At 41.8% G+C, this 15,719-nt stretch overlaps 1 protein-coding gene across 4 annotated transcripts in view; it reads left to right on the top strand.

Moving 5' to 3' along the window:
* LOC139534680 (teneurin-1-like) overlaps positions 1–15,719 on the top strand; it is a 225,658-nt gene that overhangs the window by 109,188 nt on the left and 100,751 nt on the right. For 2 of the 4 annotated variants that reach the window (XM_071334069.1, XM_071334060.1), the window contains exons 6-9: positions 4,489–4,635; positions 10,037–10,245; positions 13,906–14,119; positions 14,825–14,926. In XM_071334069.1, the coding sequence (XP_071190170.1) occupies positions 4,489–4,635; positions 10,037–10,245; positions 13,906–14,119; positions 14,825–14,926 (672 nt within the window). Of the gene's footprint in view, positions 1–4,485; positions 4,636–10,036; positions 10,246–13,905; positions 14,120–14,824; positions 14,927–15,719 lie in introns of all 4 variants that reach the window. The other 2 variants (XM_071334050.1, XM_071334042.1) reach the window with 1 other exon arrangement.

Here is a 15,719-nt window from a genome sequence, read left to right as displayed (position 1 = left end):
CCCGCCACAGGAGTCACTGGTGCGTGATGAGACAAGGATATCCCTACCGGCCAAACCCTCCCTAACCCACGGACCTCCCGGGCGCGGCCGGCTGCGACAGAGCCTGGGCGCGAACCCATAGTCTCTGGTGGCGCCCACTGCGATGCAGTGCCCTAGACCACTGCGCCACCCGGGAGGCCCCTGCTGTTTGTGTCTTAACGACCGTTCCACAGGTGCATGTTCATTAATTGTTTATGGTTCATTGAACAAGCATGGGAAACAGTATTTAAACCCTTTACAATGAAGATATGTGAAGTTATTTGGATTTTTATGAATTATCTTTGAAAGACAGGGTACTGAAAAAGGGATATTTCTTTTTTGCTGAGTTTTGTACTACTAATAGTAACTCATTGGCTAATATGGTGGGGGAGGCAGCCAGTTCCATGTGATGCTTTTGGTCTGTGAACTGAACTGCGTTTAGAAAAATACTCATTGGATTCCCGGTCTGTTTGAAACTGGATCCTGCACATCCAGCCCCCTGCTGAGAATCCAATCCAGCGCTTGCTTTTCATTACCCCTCCCCAAAGTCTTCCCACAGATCTCTGCAGGGCACCAATACAGAGTAATGCAAACTGATGCCCCCAGTAATCTCACTATCACATGGATAAAGCCCTGATTTGTAGCTACTTTAAGACAATGGTATCATCGTGGGGACCCAGCGTGGTAGGTCAACTGTTGAACATAACCTAATTTTGTCCTCCAAACACGCTGCTCATGAGTTTTGCGATTTCATTCTTTCTGGGCATACTCACTGGCTAGTTTAAAGCGTTGCCTGTCAAAGGAGAACAGCTATTGATAAAACATAATTGGGCGGTGTGATGCTTTAGGCATTTAGCTCTGGGTTTTCTCTACTTTATTCCTCTAAATTGGAATAAGACTCATCATAAATGTGCAGTGAAAGGTGCAAGTAGCTATTTATGTCTATTGTCCTTTAAAGGTCACATCTCCTACTGTCATGTATTTATGGGAAACAATATAGTTCTAAAATATACATGTTGTACTTTTACACCAGACTTCATTTGTCAACAGTATATTCGTTTTGGGTTGTGTTGGTGCATTGGAGAATAGTTTGCTTTGTTGATTTATCATTTATTTTAGATTTCCATTTATTTTCCTGTAGAGCAAAAACAATTGTATTTTTTTTTATTTCTGTTTATTAGCAACAAGAGGACCATAATGTGATTATACGGTTCGGCCTGAATCAATTAACAAGTTACAAGACAATAGTTCAAAGCAGCTTAATAAGGAGGACACTGCAGTTGCCTTCTGAGCCAAACATTCCCTCTCTTTCTTATTTACAGAGAATATTTAATCAAATTGTCTCTGCCTCATTATTGCCAGACCCCAAACAAAACTCTTATCTATTATTGTGGCGATATGTTTCTCTCTCAATTTCATTACAACTATACAGCTGTCTGTTTCTCTGGGTCACACCAAGTAGAAGACAAGAGTTTAATCTAATTCTTCCCTCTAAACTGCATAATCATTATGTGCATTATACATTTTAAAAGCAGGTACTATCAATTATTCTTCCACTGAATATGTAAAACAGATGCAAATTGGTGTGAACTACTTTCACTCTAATTAGGCATTCCCACTCAGCTGGCTGCTAAAAAAAACTATATTTTTCAACAGGCATTCTTTAAGACCTTCCGCCAATATGACTGGCCTAGCTGCGTTTTAAAGATAGATGAAAAGGAAAAGGCTTTGAAGCGGTCAGGGGTGAATTACATTGATCTGCGTATCTAAATGCTGCACTAGTGAGTGAATGGTTGTTATACAGAGCAGCACCTTTCCGAAACACACTGTCTCCACCATGGCTAATCAGTGCAGAGGAGTCCTGCTGGGTTAGTGGTTTGTTAAGGCTTATGAATCAGGTGGTATAGTAGTTAGCTGCTAATTATCCTGCTCTCCTCTCTCCATTTGGTAGTTAGGTCTTTCTGTTTTGTTCTGAAATTATACTGAACAAAAATATAAACTCAACATGTAAAGTGTTAGTCGCATGTTTCATGAGCTGAAATAAAAGATCCCAGAAATGTTCCATATGCAAAAAAAGCTTATTTCTCTAAAATGTTGTGCACAAATTTGTTTACATCCCTGTTAGTTAGCATTTATCCTTTGCCAAGGTAATTCATCCACCTGACAGGTGTGGCATATCAAGAAGCTGATTAAACAGCATGATCATTACACAGATGCACCTTGTGCTGGGGACAATAAAGGGCCACATAACACAATGCCACCAATGTCTCATGAAATTGGCATGCTGACGGCAGGAATGTCCACCAGAGCTGTTGCCACATAATTTAATATTCATTTCTCTACCATATGGCGCCACAACTTCATTGTAGAGAATTTGGCCGTACGTCCAACCAGCCTCACAACCACAGATCACGTGTAACCACACCAGCTCAGGACCTCCACATTCGGCTTCTTCACCTGCGGTATCATCTGAGACCAGCCACCTGGACAGCTGATGAAACTGTCGGTTTGCACAACTGAAGAATTTCTGCACAAACTATCAAAAAAACGTCTCAGGGAAGCTAATCTGCGTGCTCGTCGTCCTCACCAGGGTCTTGACCTTCCTGAAGTGTGGTGTTGTAACCGACTTTAGTGGGCAAATGCTCACCTTCAATGGCCACTGGCATGCTGGAGAAGTGTGCTCTTCACGGATGAATCCCGGTTTCAACTGTAACGGGCAGATGGCAGCCAGCGTGTGTGTATGGCGTCGTGTGGGCGAGTGGTTTGCTGAGGTCAACGTTGTGAACAGAGTGCCCCATGGTGGCGGTGGGGATATGGTATGGGCATGCATAAGCTATTTGAATGCACAAAGATACCATGACGAGATCCTGAGGCCCATTGTTGTGCCATTCATCCGCCTCCATCACCTCATGTTTCAGCATGATCATGCACGGCCCAATGTCACAAGGATCTGCACACAATTCCTGGAAGCTTAAAATGTCCCAGTTCGTCCATGGCCTGCATACTCACCAGACATGTCACTCATTGAACATGTTTGGGATGTTTTTGATTGACGTGTACGACAGCCTGTTCCAGTTCCCGCCAATATCCAGCAAGTTTGCACAGCCATTGAAGAGGAGTGGGACAACATTCTACAGTCTACAGATCAACTCTATGCCGAAGGAGATGTGTCGTGCTGCATGAGGCAAATAGTGGTCACACCAGATACTGACCGGTTTTCTGATCCAGGCCCCTACTTTTTTTTAAGGTATATGTGACCAACAGATGCATATCTGTATTCCCAGTCATGTGAAATCCATAGATTAGGGCCTAATGTATGGTTTTCAATTGACTGATTTCCTTATATGAAGTGTAACTCAGTAAAATCTTTGAAATTGTTGCAGGTTGTGTGTATATCTTTGTTGATATCTTTGTAGTTAGTGCATGTCTCTGTGTGTGTTATGCCTTTGTTTGGTTTGATTTTGATTTGATTAGGATCCCCGTTAGCTGACAGAATGACGACAACTAGTCTTCCTGTAGTCCGGCACATTGTTCACCTTTGTTTAACCACTCCTACGTTATTATAGGGACAAGTGTTGTGGTGCATCCTAATGCAAAGATTTGTCTATTGTAGTTTGGGAAACCATGAGAGGTGTGATGTTTGTCAATTGCTGAATTATCTGGAACTCTTAACTATTTAAATTACTTCCAAATTATCCCAGAACTTTTTTACCCAAATAGATTTGAATGCTTACTCTGCAAGTGGGGAACTGGCTCAGCCATTCTTAGAAATGCTCCTTGGATTACTGGGAATGGAACTACATAAGGGATCTCTGTTTTGACATATTGGAAACGATGAGCCAAACATTGTGGTTGTGACTGAATTACATTTTTGAATCTTTCTCAATTAATTACATTCTGTAGCCGCACATTAAATTCATTTTTAATTTTGACCAATCCATTACTTAGAGAGGCACATAGTTTATCCCCCCTTTCTTTGGAGATTAGATGGCTACTTATCAATATTCCATTAAATAGATTTCATGAACCTCATACTGTAAGCTACCAGCTACCATATCTAGTAAAAAAACATGGTTATTTTGGATTGTTTCATCACATTTCGATGTAGTAACTGAAAAGAAAGTGAAGTTGTCATGAATGAAAGGCGAAAAATGGCATACTAATGATGTACAATTGCTTTACGGTGTTGTAATAAGCATAGGAGCAGCAGGATGTCTTAGAAACAGTATGTTAATGTGTCTCGCTCCCAGCCTTAATAACTAGTCCTCTGTCAAATAACTAATATTGTGATATACAGCCGAAGTGCAGGAACCTGTAGCACATCCATACTGTATTTAGTTACTGTGTTTGCTGCAGCCAGGTTTAATCAGATGTCTTGCTCTTAGGTTTTGAATGATTAATGCCCTGAGTTTCTCTTTCTAGCACTAATCCTCCCGCCCCATGCTAAACCATGGCTCTCCCCTACAGCAGTGCACTTGTTTGGGCTGACCTGGCACCTGCAGCCAGTGGATGGGCAGCTCTATGAGAATGGACTAAGCAAACTGAACAGAGACTCAGAGAGCATAGACATAACCTTCACTCCCTTCGGTTTGCCCGGCCTCAACAACACCAACAAAGGTAAGCGGTGGTGGCAAAGATGTATGTTATGAAGCCTCTAGGTTTTGATTCTCACTGTTATACCACGCAACAAAAACTAGAGCAAGAGTTTTACCTCAGGAGGTTTTCCATGGGCTCTCTCATCCTATTTGTCTTCCTCTGTGTTTACATGATAAACCTGTTGTTTCATAACCAGCGTGTTGGATGCAATATGTTTCGACAGGGATAATTATTTCCCTCTTGTGTGATGCTGAATTGCATTTCAGATAAAGGAGTGCGGTACTGTACTGTAGGTGGGTGGGTTGCTCGGGTGATGCACAGGTCATCCCCGAGTTAAAACACCTCATGTTCGCAGGGCATTGCCTCCATTAGCACGATAAAGATCTGATTATAGAAATGTCCCATTTTCGAAAAATAAACTCATAGAATCATCGAGATAGAGAAATAGAATTATTCCAATAACACCAGACCAACCCTGGGGTCCCAAACGCCGCAGACAAACAGTTCCATATCGGCAATGAGTGAAATAATTCAGTTCCATTCCACATAATTCAATTCCATTTCTATAAGTGCGTGAACCAGAAAATGTTCTCTGCAACTAGGACAATGTTGAAGAGTAGATTAAAATCAAATCAGTTATGAAAATATTGGATTGCCCTGCATAAGCACATAATGAATCTCAGTAAAAGCTTGGTGTCTGAGTTTCAGTATTTCCATATCATAGCCCTCTGACAGGGGAGGAATAGGAAACACTGCAGGTACTACTGCTAGATTGACACAGTGTACAAGGCTGTGTGCACTCTGTGGCTGGTACAATGTAGCATAGCTATGCCGGGTCACATTAGCATGCATTGACAATGAAGTAATCAGGAGGAGCTTCATGGACAGTTAATTAAAGTAAGAGAGTGTGGCTTAATCTCCTAGCAGGCTACAGCCCACAGCATCATTGTTAAGTCTTTAAGACCAGAGATCCTCCAGCCAGCTCCCCTTCACAACCTCCCTGGTTTATGAAACAAACACTGCGTACTCACCAGACATGTCACCCATTGAGCATGTTTCGGATGTTCTGGATCGACATGTACGACAACGTGTTCCAGTTCCCGCCAATATCCAGCAACTTCGCACAATCATTGAAGAGGAGTGGGACAACATTCCACAGGCCACAATAAACAGCCTGATTAACTCTATGCGTCACGCTACATGAGGAAAATGGTGGTCACACCAGATACTGACTGGTTTTCTGATCCAGGCCACTACCTTTTAAGTTATCTGTGACCAACAGATGCATATCTGTATTCCCAGTCATGTGAAATCCATAGATTAGGGCCTAATGAATTAATTTCAATTGACTGATTTCCTTATATGAAGTGTAACTCAGTAAAATCATTGACAATTTAGCATGTTGCATTTATATTTTTGTTCAGTATAAATATGAATGTACCCGTGTTTGAGCCCGCGTGTTGCTAGTGATGTCCACCCGACAGCAAAAGAAAATCAAGCTTTGTGCCGGTAATAAAACCCAATACGCAGCTTGAGTTTCCTGACAATGTTCTCTACAATGTTTTCAACTTTTCATCTACCCAAACTCCCAGATATTTGTACATTTTGACTTGCTCTATAGAATGGCATTCCAAGGTAGTAATTACATGGTTTTCAGAGTGATTAGTATTGGAAAATACCATTCACTTTGTTTCAGAGTAATTCAGAACAAGCTTCAAATCGTACAGATTCTGTTGAATGATGTTAAAAGCTGTCTGCTGTCAAAGTCAAACTGCTGCCACTTGAATAGAGAAGTGTAATCTGCATAAAAATGTACATCAGCTGTCTTAATATGTCTCCCGATGTTGTTGATATAGAAAATAAACGGGACCTAAACTGTATCCTTGAGGCACATCCGAGCACAACTCCACGGTGTCTGACAACCGTCTGCCTTAACACACTGGGTTCAATTTGACATGTAGTTCACAAACCACTCCAGAGCATGACCAGTAATCCCAATACACTTCAATCTCTGCACCAAGACAGTGTGGTCCACTGTCACAAATGCCTTTGACAAGTCTATGAATACAGATACTCAATGCAGCTACTTATCCAGTGCAGAGTGAATATCATTCAAAACCTTCAAAGTTGCTGTGACAGTGCTGTGGCTAGACCTGAAACCTGATTGCATACCACGCAAAATATTGTTTTCCTGGAGGTAGGACTTTTAGCTGTTTATTGACTAGGGACTACAATACCTTTGTCAGAACAGACTATTTAGATATTGGCAGATAGTTATTAAGTAGTGGGATCACTTTCATTCAAAACAGGTAGGACAAATGCTGATTTCCATAACTTGGAGATTATTACATTCTAGGGTGAAGTTAAAGATGTATGTTAAAGGGGGAGTAATGTTGTCTTCAGCTTTTTGTAGTAGGTGGGGTTCTAGATCATCAGGGCCAGGGGATTTTTTTACATTTTCACATCAGTTGATCTCAGGGCTCTACACACCTGAGACAGAGAAGGAGTGCTCGGGAGGGTCAGGTAATTTCACAGGTGGCTCATGTAAGCCTTTAACCCTATCAAATAATCTGCCTGCATCAAGAAAATGTTGATTAAAAGAGTTAAGAATAGAGGTTCTCTCAGTTACCACCTGTGAGTCAACCAGCAGTTGTTTAGGGAGCTGTGCATCTTTTTTACACTCTAAACCTTTCATTACTTGCCAATATTTGAAAGGATTATTCAGATTATCAGCAGTAGATTTGAGGTAGAGGTCTGCTTTCAGGTCATAGCCACACCCTGATTCCAAGGCGTTTAAAAGCAACCCAATCAGCTGAATTAGACCATCTTGCTTTATCCCACAAAGCATTCCATTTCCTTATGATTTCAGCTTGTTTGTCTGAAAACCAAGGGTTGTCTCTTCCCTTAATTCTGTATTGTTTGAAAGGGGCGTGCTTGTTGTATACATTCTGGAATGCTTTATAAGAAAAGGCTAATTCAACATCAGGGATGAATTCAACTGAATTCCAGGAAATGTTAAAAACATCATGAAAATAAAAAAGTGTCTCAAACTGCTTCCAGTTTCTTTTCATGATGATACTGTAATGAATAATCAGGGAGAAAAAGGTGTAGATTCACACGCAGAGCACAGCAGGTGTTTATTTTGCCATCGCAAAAGGCAGGAATCGTGGTCACAGGCAGGCAATGGTCATACACAGGTAAGCAAACAGGCAGGTGAATCAAAACTAGGCCTGAAGACTGTACCTGTTTTTTTTAACCTTTATTTAACTAGGCAAGTCAGTTAAGAACAAATTCTTATTTTCAATGACATCCTAGGAACAGTGGGTTAACTGCCTTGTTCAGGGGCAGAACAACATATTTTTACCTTGTCAGCTCAGGGATTTCATCTTGCAACCTTTCAGTTACTAGTCCAAAGCTCTAACCACTTGGCTACCTGCCGCCCTTGGTTCTCACAAACGAGCTAGGAAAAGGATTAGTAGAGTCAAAACGAACAATACCTCACAAAGGCACAAACAGAAAGAACTGAACTAAATAAGGAGCTGAAGAGACTAGGTGAGTAACTAACACAGGTGAAATCAATGAACAAAAATGAAAGACAGGGCTACGTTCAAGAACACAAAGAAACAGGGCTACGTTCAAGAACATAACGAAACAGAACACAAGGTTGACTAAGAAAATTAATACAGAAACTTACAGATACGTGGAGGTACTTTAGGAATTTTACCAACCTTTTCAGGTTAAAAGTTGGTTGAAAAAAAGACTAAATTCCCTGACGTTTTTGTAAATCCAATCAGTTTTCCACATTGATTCAACATCATCACATAGATTTTTTGTTGTTGAAATGATGTGGAAACAACATTGATTGAACCAGTTTTTTCCCAGTGGGTTATATCATTAGCAAAAACATGAGAAGCATTAAAACGAGATGGAATGTTGGTTAAAATAAGATAAATCAAAAGGGATTGTAGAGGGCACTTACCATAGCATGTTGTGTTGGCCCAGTCCTCTATATATAATTGATCCTGTAATTGGTTTGCAAATGTTCTTTAGAATAGCAATTAGATTATTCTCAGCATAGATCTGAGAGATTACAGGAAATAGAATAACCATATTATTTTGCATTGTCTCAATCAACAGACAGACCCATGTATTAAACGCTTGTTCTATTCAGATGTTCATTAAGTGAGGGGGGAGAGGAATTAAAACTGTAATTGAAAAGACGGTTTCATTGAAAATGGATTACTGCAATAATTGTTTTATCAGGATAGCCCTTAGGCTATGAGAATTAATTTGCTTGTATGTCAGACTATTTTGAAGCACTTTTCAAATTTATTTTCTGCCCCCCCCCCCTCTGAACCCAGTGTAAGTGACAGGTAAGATGGCCTGCAGGAGAGGCACGAGCTAGATATGCCTTCATTAACCTGTGATATGTTCTGTGGTGGCAGTGGCACAGACCAAACACCACCTCTCCTAAACAGCATCACACAGCTATACAGTGATTGAGCTAGTAAAACTATTCTGGTAGCAACAGTAACACTGCCATTACCTTGTTCACCTGCTCCAGGTTTTCTACTAAAAGAGCCCAGTTTCTATGATTACCAAACCAATCTTTTTCACAAGGTTGTTGTCGAGGCTAATGTGTGATCAATCCGTGTCCTTCGATATCTAGACTCTAGACATGTATGTGCATTTAGATGCTTTTTAATATTCCATACATACAATTAAAGCGCATTTAAAAACATGGTTTCCAGAGCTCTCTGTACAGTGAGTAATATGAAGGTAATATGAAGGTAAGAAGACACAAGACAGATAGAATATAGCTTAATATGTACAGTAGAGCTGAGCTGATCTCATGTTACCCGCCATGAGAGAGGGAATCAATAATGTGACACCCTGGTGTGTTGGCGTACCTGCCAAAGAGCTCACACCAGAGGTTATCAGCACAGAATAATTAGTTCACGCCTGGATGTGGGAGGTGTTTGTACAAGCATCCGGTAGCTTGCTGGTCTTCTCCTGGATACACCATAGTATTACACCATATTGGATGTGGTTAGTTTCTGTCTGTTCACAGTTTTTTAGCTCCAGTTTGAGAAGATGTAGGGCTTCATCTGACAATGAGGATAAAATGTTTCCTGAAAGGACAGAGGAGGATTTATTAGTTGAGGCAATGAAATGAAACAGATTAAAGTCTGCCTGTATTTCCTCTTATTATCTGATAGAGGTAAATAGGGGTAGCCAATATCTACATGCAGCAACAGACGCTGTTCTCATTTGTGTTTATATCCATTTGTGTGTGTGTGTGTGTGTGTGTGTGTGTGTGTGTGTGTGTGTGTGTGTGTGTGTGTGTGTGTGTGTGTGTGTGTGTGTGTGTGTGTGTGTGTGTGTGTGTGTGTGTGTGTGTGTTTTTTGTTACACCATATAGATAAGGAGCTATTCCACAGGGGGAAAGCGATAGACCGAGGGGAGGTGGACATAGGTACCGAGGTGATCCAGGCCATTCCACCTGGTCTGTTCTGGCGGTTCCACATCACCATTCACCACCCTAAGTATGTCAAGTTCAACGTCTCCCTGGCACGGGACGCCCTCTTGGGTATCTATGGACGGAGGAACATCCCCCCTACACACACACAGGTACTGTACCCACTACCTACCTCATACACACAAGAGCATTACATCCACTCCCATGTAAACTATCATACTGTAGGCTCTTATGTATTCCCACTCCAACCTATACAATGACTGAAACACCCCAACACACATACAGTTAAAATTGGAAGTTTACATACACCTTTACCAAATACATTTAAACTCAGTTTTTCACAATTCCTGACATTTAATCTAAGGAAAAATCCCCTGTTTTAGGTCAGTTAGGATCACCATTTTATTTAAGAATGTGAAATGTCAGAATAATAGTAGAGAGAATGATTTATTTCTGATTTTGTTTATTTCATCACATTCCCAGTGGGTCAGAAGTTTACATAAACTCAATTAGTATTTGGTAGCATTGCCTTTAAATTGTTTAACTTGGGTCAAACATTTCGGGTAGCCTTCCACAAGCTCCCCACAATAAGTTGGGTGAATTTTGGCCCATTCCTCCTGACAGAGCTGGTGTAACTGAGTCAGGTTTGTAGCCCTCCTTGCTCACACACGCTTTTTCAGTTCTGCCTATAAATGTTCTTTAGGATTGAGGTCAGGGCTTTGTGATGGCCACTCCAATACCTTGACTTTGTTGTCCTTAAGCCATTTTGCCACAACTTTGGAAGTATGCTTGGGGTCATTGTCCATTTGGAAGACCCATTTGCGACCAAGCTTTAACTTCCTGACTGATGTCTTGAGATGTTGCTTCAATATATCCACATCATTTTCCTACCTCATAATGCCATCTATTTTGTGAAGTGCACCAGTCCCTCCTGCAGCAAAGCACCCCCACAACATGATGCTGCCACCCCCGTGCTTCACAGTTGGGATGGTGTTCTTCTGCTTGCAAGCCTCCCCCTTTTTCCTCCAAACATAACGATGGTCATTATGACCAAACAGTTCTATTTTTGTTTCATCAGACCAGAGGACATTTCTCCAAAAAGTACCATCTTTGTCCCCATGTGCGGTTGCAAACCGTAGTCTGGCTTTTTTATGGCGGTCTTGGAGCAGTGGCTTCTTCCTTGCTGAGCGGCCTTTCAGGTTATGTCGATGTAGGACTCGTTTTACTGTGGATATAGATACTTTGGTAGCTGTTTCCTCCAGCATCTTCACAAGGTCCTTTGCTGTTGTTCTGGGATTGATTTGCACTCTTCGCACCAAAGTACGTTCATCTCTAGGAGACAGAACGCGTCTCCTTCCTGAGCGGTGTGACGGCTGCGTGGTCCCATGGTGTTTATATTTACGTACTATTGTTTGTACAGATGAACGTGGTACCTTCAGGCGTTTGGAAATTGCTCCCAAAGATGAACCAGACTTGTGGCGGTCTACAATTTTTTTTCTGAGGTCTTGGCTGATTTCTTTTGATTTTCCCATGATGTCAAGAAAAGAGGCACTGAGTTTGAAGGTAGGCCTTGAAATACATCCACAGGTGCACCTCCAATTGACTGAAATTATGTCAATTAGCCTATCAGAAGCTTCTAAAGCCATGACATAATTTTCTGGAATTGTCCAAGTTGTTTAAAGGCACAGTCAACTTAGTGTATGTAAACTTTTGACCCACTGGAATTGTGATACAGTGAATTATAAGTGAAATAATCTGTCTGTAAACAATTGTTGGAAAATTACTTGTGTCATGCACAAAGTAGATGTCCTAACCGACTTGCCAAAACTATAGTTTGTTAACAAGAAATTTGTGGAGTGGTTGAAAAATGAGTTTTAATGACTCAAACCTAAGTGTACAGTATGTAAACTTCAGACTTCAACTGTAAGTAACTATATGCACACCTGGGTATATGCACAGATCCACACATGCACAGATCCACACTACCCCCCATGCTAATGAGTATACCCCAGCCCGTATGCACAACTTCCTTTCCTCCTCCATCCATCTGTCATCCTTCAGTCTCACTCTTCACCTACATTGAAACCCACAATAAAAAAAATTATCAAGCAGGTGTGGTGCCTTTATGTTAAGTTTGATCACTTCACCAATCAGTGAATTAGCTACATTACTGTTGGCTACTTACCAGTACTTTTGTCAAATGCATAATGAGTTGCAATGTATGTAGTTTATTGTTATGGAATGAATGCAGTTAAGGAAATATCTAGGGGAACTAATGTGATGTCAGTAAAATGCCTGAACTCCCTAATCACTGCTTCTTAGCATAGATATGATCTAAGATTAACAGTTCAAATCATTCAAGAAATTAAGACCTGTCAACTCAATTAAAGCCTCCTTATGTCTGTCTCTTTTGCATACTAATTTGCATATGTAGGTGCATGGATACAGACAAACAATGAATGAATGCTAATTGAAAGGTTCCTTTTAAACATAGACATCCTTTTTGTTTCGTAAGGATGCTCATAATCATTATAGTAATCACACTTGGCATATAGCCTGCTAACTGTATGTTGGACCATATTCAAGACCTGTCTGAGTGGGGCTGACTAATCCCACACCATCATTAGATGTCTCTGTCAGCCAGATCGGCTGATTCGGTTGATCCCAGTTCAGTTTTTGGCCCCTGCATGCAGTCACGCATATGTTCACCCGGACCGGCCCTCATTACATCTGCTGATAGAATACCCAGCAGGTCACGGGGCTGAGCACTCAGGGTCACGGTGAGACCTGCACACAAGTGACTCATCTGTCACAAAGCTGTTTCACCGGCCCCAGTAAACCCAGCAGGCTTCCGCATGATGAATCCTAATAGGATGTTTTAGTCATTAATCTGAGTCAGTCCCCTGGGCGGCACGCACAGTTCAGACTTTTTTTTTCTTCCAATGAGATTTTGTCACTATTGGCGCCGAGGGGATTGTACGGAAAAGACAGTGGCCATTTCCGCTTCAGTGTGACATCATGTGCTGATCCCTGGCTGAAAGTGAATTATGGAGGGGCTGGGATCCCTACTCTGCTACTTTGCATCGCTGATGATTTGAAATGCAGGGGCCCGATGGCTACTGTGCCCCAGCGGTTCTACTGAATTACAAACATCGTTTTGCTGTTGTTCCGTAGGGGAGCATTTGTTTCTCATAAGAAGAACCTGAGTCATAGAATGATTCTGAGGCCTGGGGGCATGTCATTGGAGTTAGAGACCTGGCCTCACCCAGCCCTGGGTTTATTATTTAGGACGGGTGGAGGGGGGAAGACAGACGTCCCTCTGAGCCCGGCAGACGGAGAGGCTTTGCTGCATGCAGTCACCAGCCGACAGCAGCGTAATACCATTCCTGGTCTCGGCTTATCTCCAAGAGCACACACAAACAGGAGTGACACTGGTGCAGCTAAGGTACTGCATCCCGCCCAGGGCTACTGTCATATCCTACTCATCTGGTAATCCAGCAGTGAAGCATGGGGGCCTGTCTCCTTATTAAGCTCATCAAGGGCAAAGTCAAAAGGTGGCTCTGGAGCTTTGCATATGGTTCAAGTTCAAGTTATTTTAAGATGGATGACAGGATATGATACAGCGCATGATGATTTCATGTTTTGGCCTGTTCCCAGAGATAGATATCCGTGCTGTGATGTTGGAGGAACCCTGATACACCCTGTCAGTCAGGGCATGTCAGTACACCCAACCAGGAGCTTGTGATGTCCCAGCTTTTGACTTCCAAATCTTTGCCTCATTTTTAATCGGATGTTTTCTTTTTCTCCTGCAGTTTGACTTTGTCAAGCTCCTGGACGGGAAACAGCTGATCAGACAGGAGGTTCAGACGGTGGCGGAGGATTCCAACGCGTCTCCCAGGAACCTGATCCTGGCCTCCCTCCAGGAGATGGGCTTCATAGAGTACATGGACGCTGGAACCTGGTACCTGGCTTTCTACAACGATGGAAAGAAAATGGAACAAGTGCTTGTTCTCAGCACTGCCATCGGTAATTGGCTCCTCTTGGTGTAAAAAGTAGAATAGGTGCTCCACAGTTACTAATGAAAATTGATGCACCATGCAATCATATTCGTGAGCAGTAATGATGTCTTTATAAGAAAATTACAGTACATGTGACATTATTTCCAGGATGTAGTCTGTGGTTACAAAAGCACTCAAAAAGCAAAGCAATTATAACATTTATACAATAGCTGCAAATAGACAAAAAAACATGTTTTGTTAAGTTTTCTCTGCACCAAAAGAGTTGTGTGAAAGAGGCTGCCATTCTAACATCAAAACGGTTGAGTTCTGTTGCAAGGTGCTGCAAAGTCTGTCATCCCTAATTGACTGACCTTTTGTCACCCATCTGTAAGCCTCTGCTGAGAGATGAGCCAATGTATTTCTTCTAATGCTCTCTCTTTCCAGCCTCTCCTGGAAATGCTTTTGCTCTGTCTTTTAAAACGAATTGTTGTCTGAAAGGCAGTGCAAGAATGGTACTGCAGTGTAGTTCTGTACATGTCAGTTTCCTTTGTCTTCATGCTCATATATCTGTTACCTTATTGTAACCAATGCAACATGTTAGATTATTATATGTCTCAATGGATGCACGAAGTAAAAGTGTTCATTATACCCTGAGTTTGGCACCATTTTTCTCCTAGGTGTTTCTGTCTAGCCCATGGACGGTTGTGTTGTTTACCACTTTCTCTGTCTGTAGAAACCATGGATGGCTGCTCCACCAACTGTAAGGGGAACGGGGAATGTGTAGCAGGTCACTGCCACTGCTTCAGCGGTTTCCTGGGACCAGACTGCTCAAAAGGTATATTAAGTTAGGCACCTCTGAGATATGTGGGATCTTCCAATGAATTCATACAAATTTAAATTACATTTTTGTGCATAATGAAAGCTCACATAATATTGGGTTGAAATTGAGTTTTTGGTCAGATAGACCATCATATATATTTTTTATTCTGTAAATCTACCAGTATCAAATTATTCTGCAGAGTAAAGTCTAAATAGTCAAATAACAATGGCTACTTTTTGATTAAACCTGGTGCTTCGTAATGGATACTACCAATATTATCAATGCCAAAAGTCACCCTGAATGGGAGTATTTTGATTGTCTTTGAGGATTATTTACAATCTTTGCATTAAATGAGAATAGCAAGCGGCAGTGGGGCTTTCAGATCCACTTTGTGGTCAGTGAGGTCTCTCTCTGCCCAGGCCAACCCGCTCTGGACGAATGCCTTAATCTGTCTCTGCCTAGATCTGAGGTCAGGGAGCCACTGTAGCGAGCATAATGTGTCTATTACTGATCCCAGTGTGGAACTGGGACATATTATGGAGACTAATGGACAGGCTAGGATCGGAAAGGCAGCTTCCACACTGCAACTGTCCATAAACAGACTGACAGACTGGAGGGATGAGAGATCCTGGCAGAAGAGAGAAGGGGATAATGGGAGAATGGAGCAATGTTCTCTCACGTAGCTCTGCAGGTTTCAAAGACATTCTGGAAAACGGTTCACTATGACTGAGTGCCTATACTTGTAGACTAGGAATATAGCATAGGAATGCAGCATGTTAGTGGTGTGAGTAGTGTTTAGGCTACACAC

The sequence above is a fragment of the Salvelinus alpinus genome, chromosome 1 (genome assembly GCF_045679555.1).
Source record: "Salvelinus alpinus chromosome 1, SLU_Salpinus.1, whole genome shotgun sequence".
Classification (NCBI taxonomy): domain Eukaryota; kingdom Metazoa; phylum Chordata; class Actinopteri; order Salmoniformes; family Salmonidae; genus Salvelinus; species Salvelinus alpinus.
The sequence above is the reverse complement of the archived record's forward strand: the minus strand, read 5'-3'. Positions and strand labels throughout refer to the sequence as shown.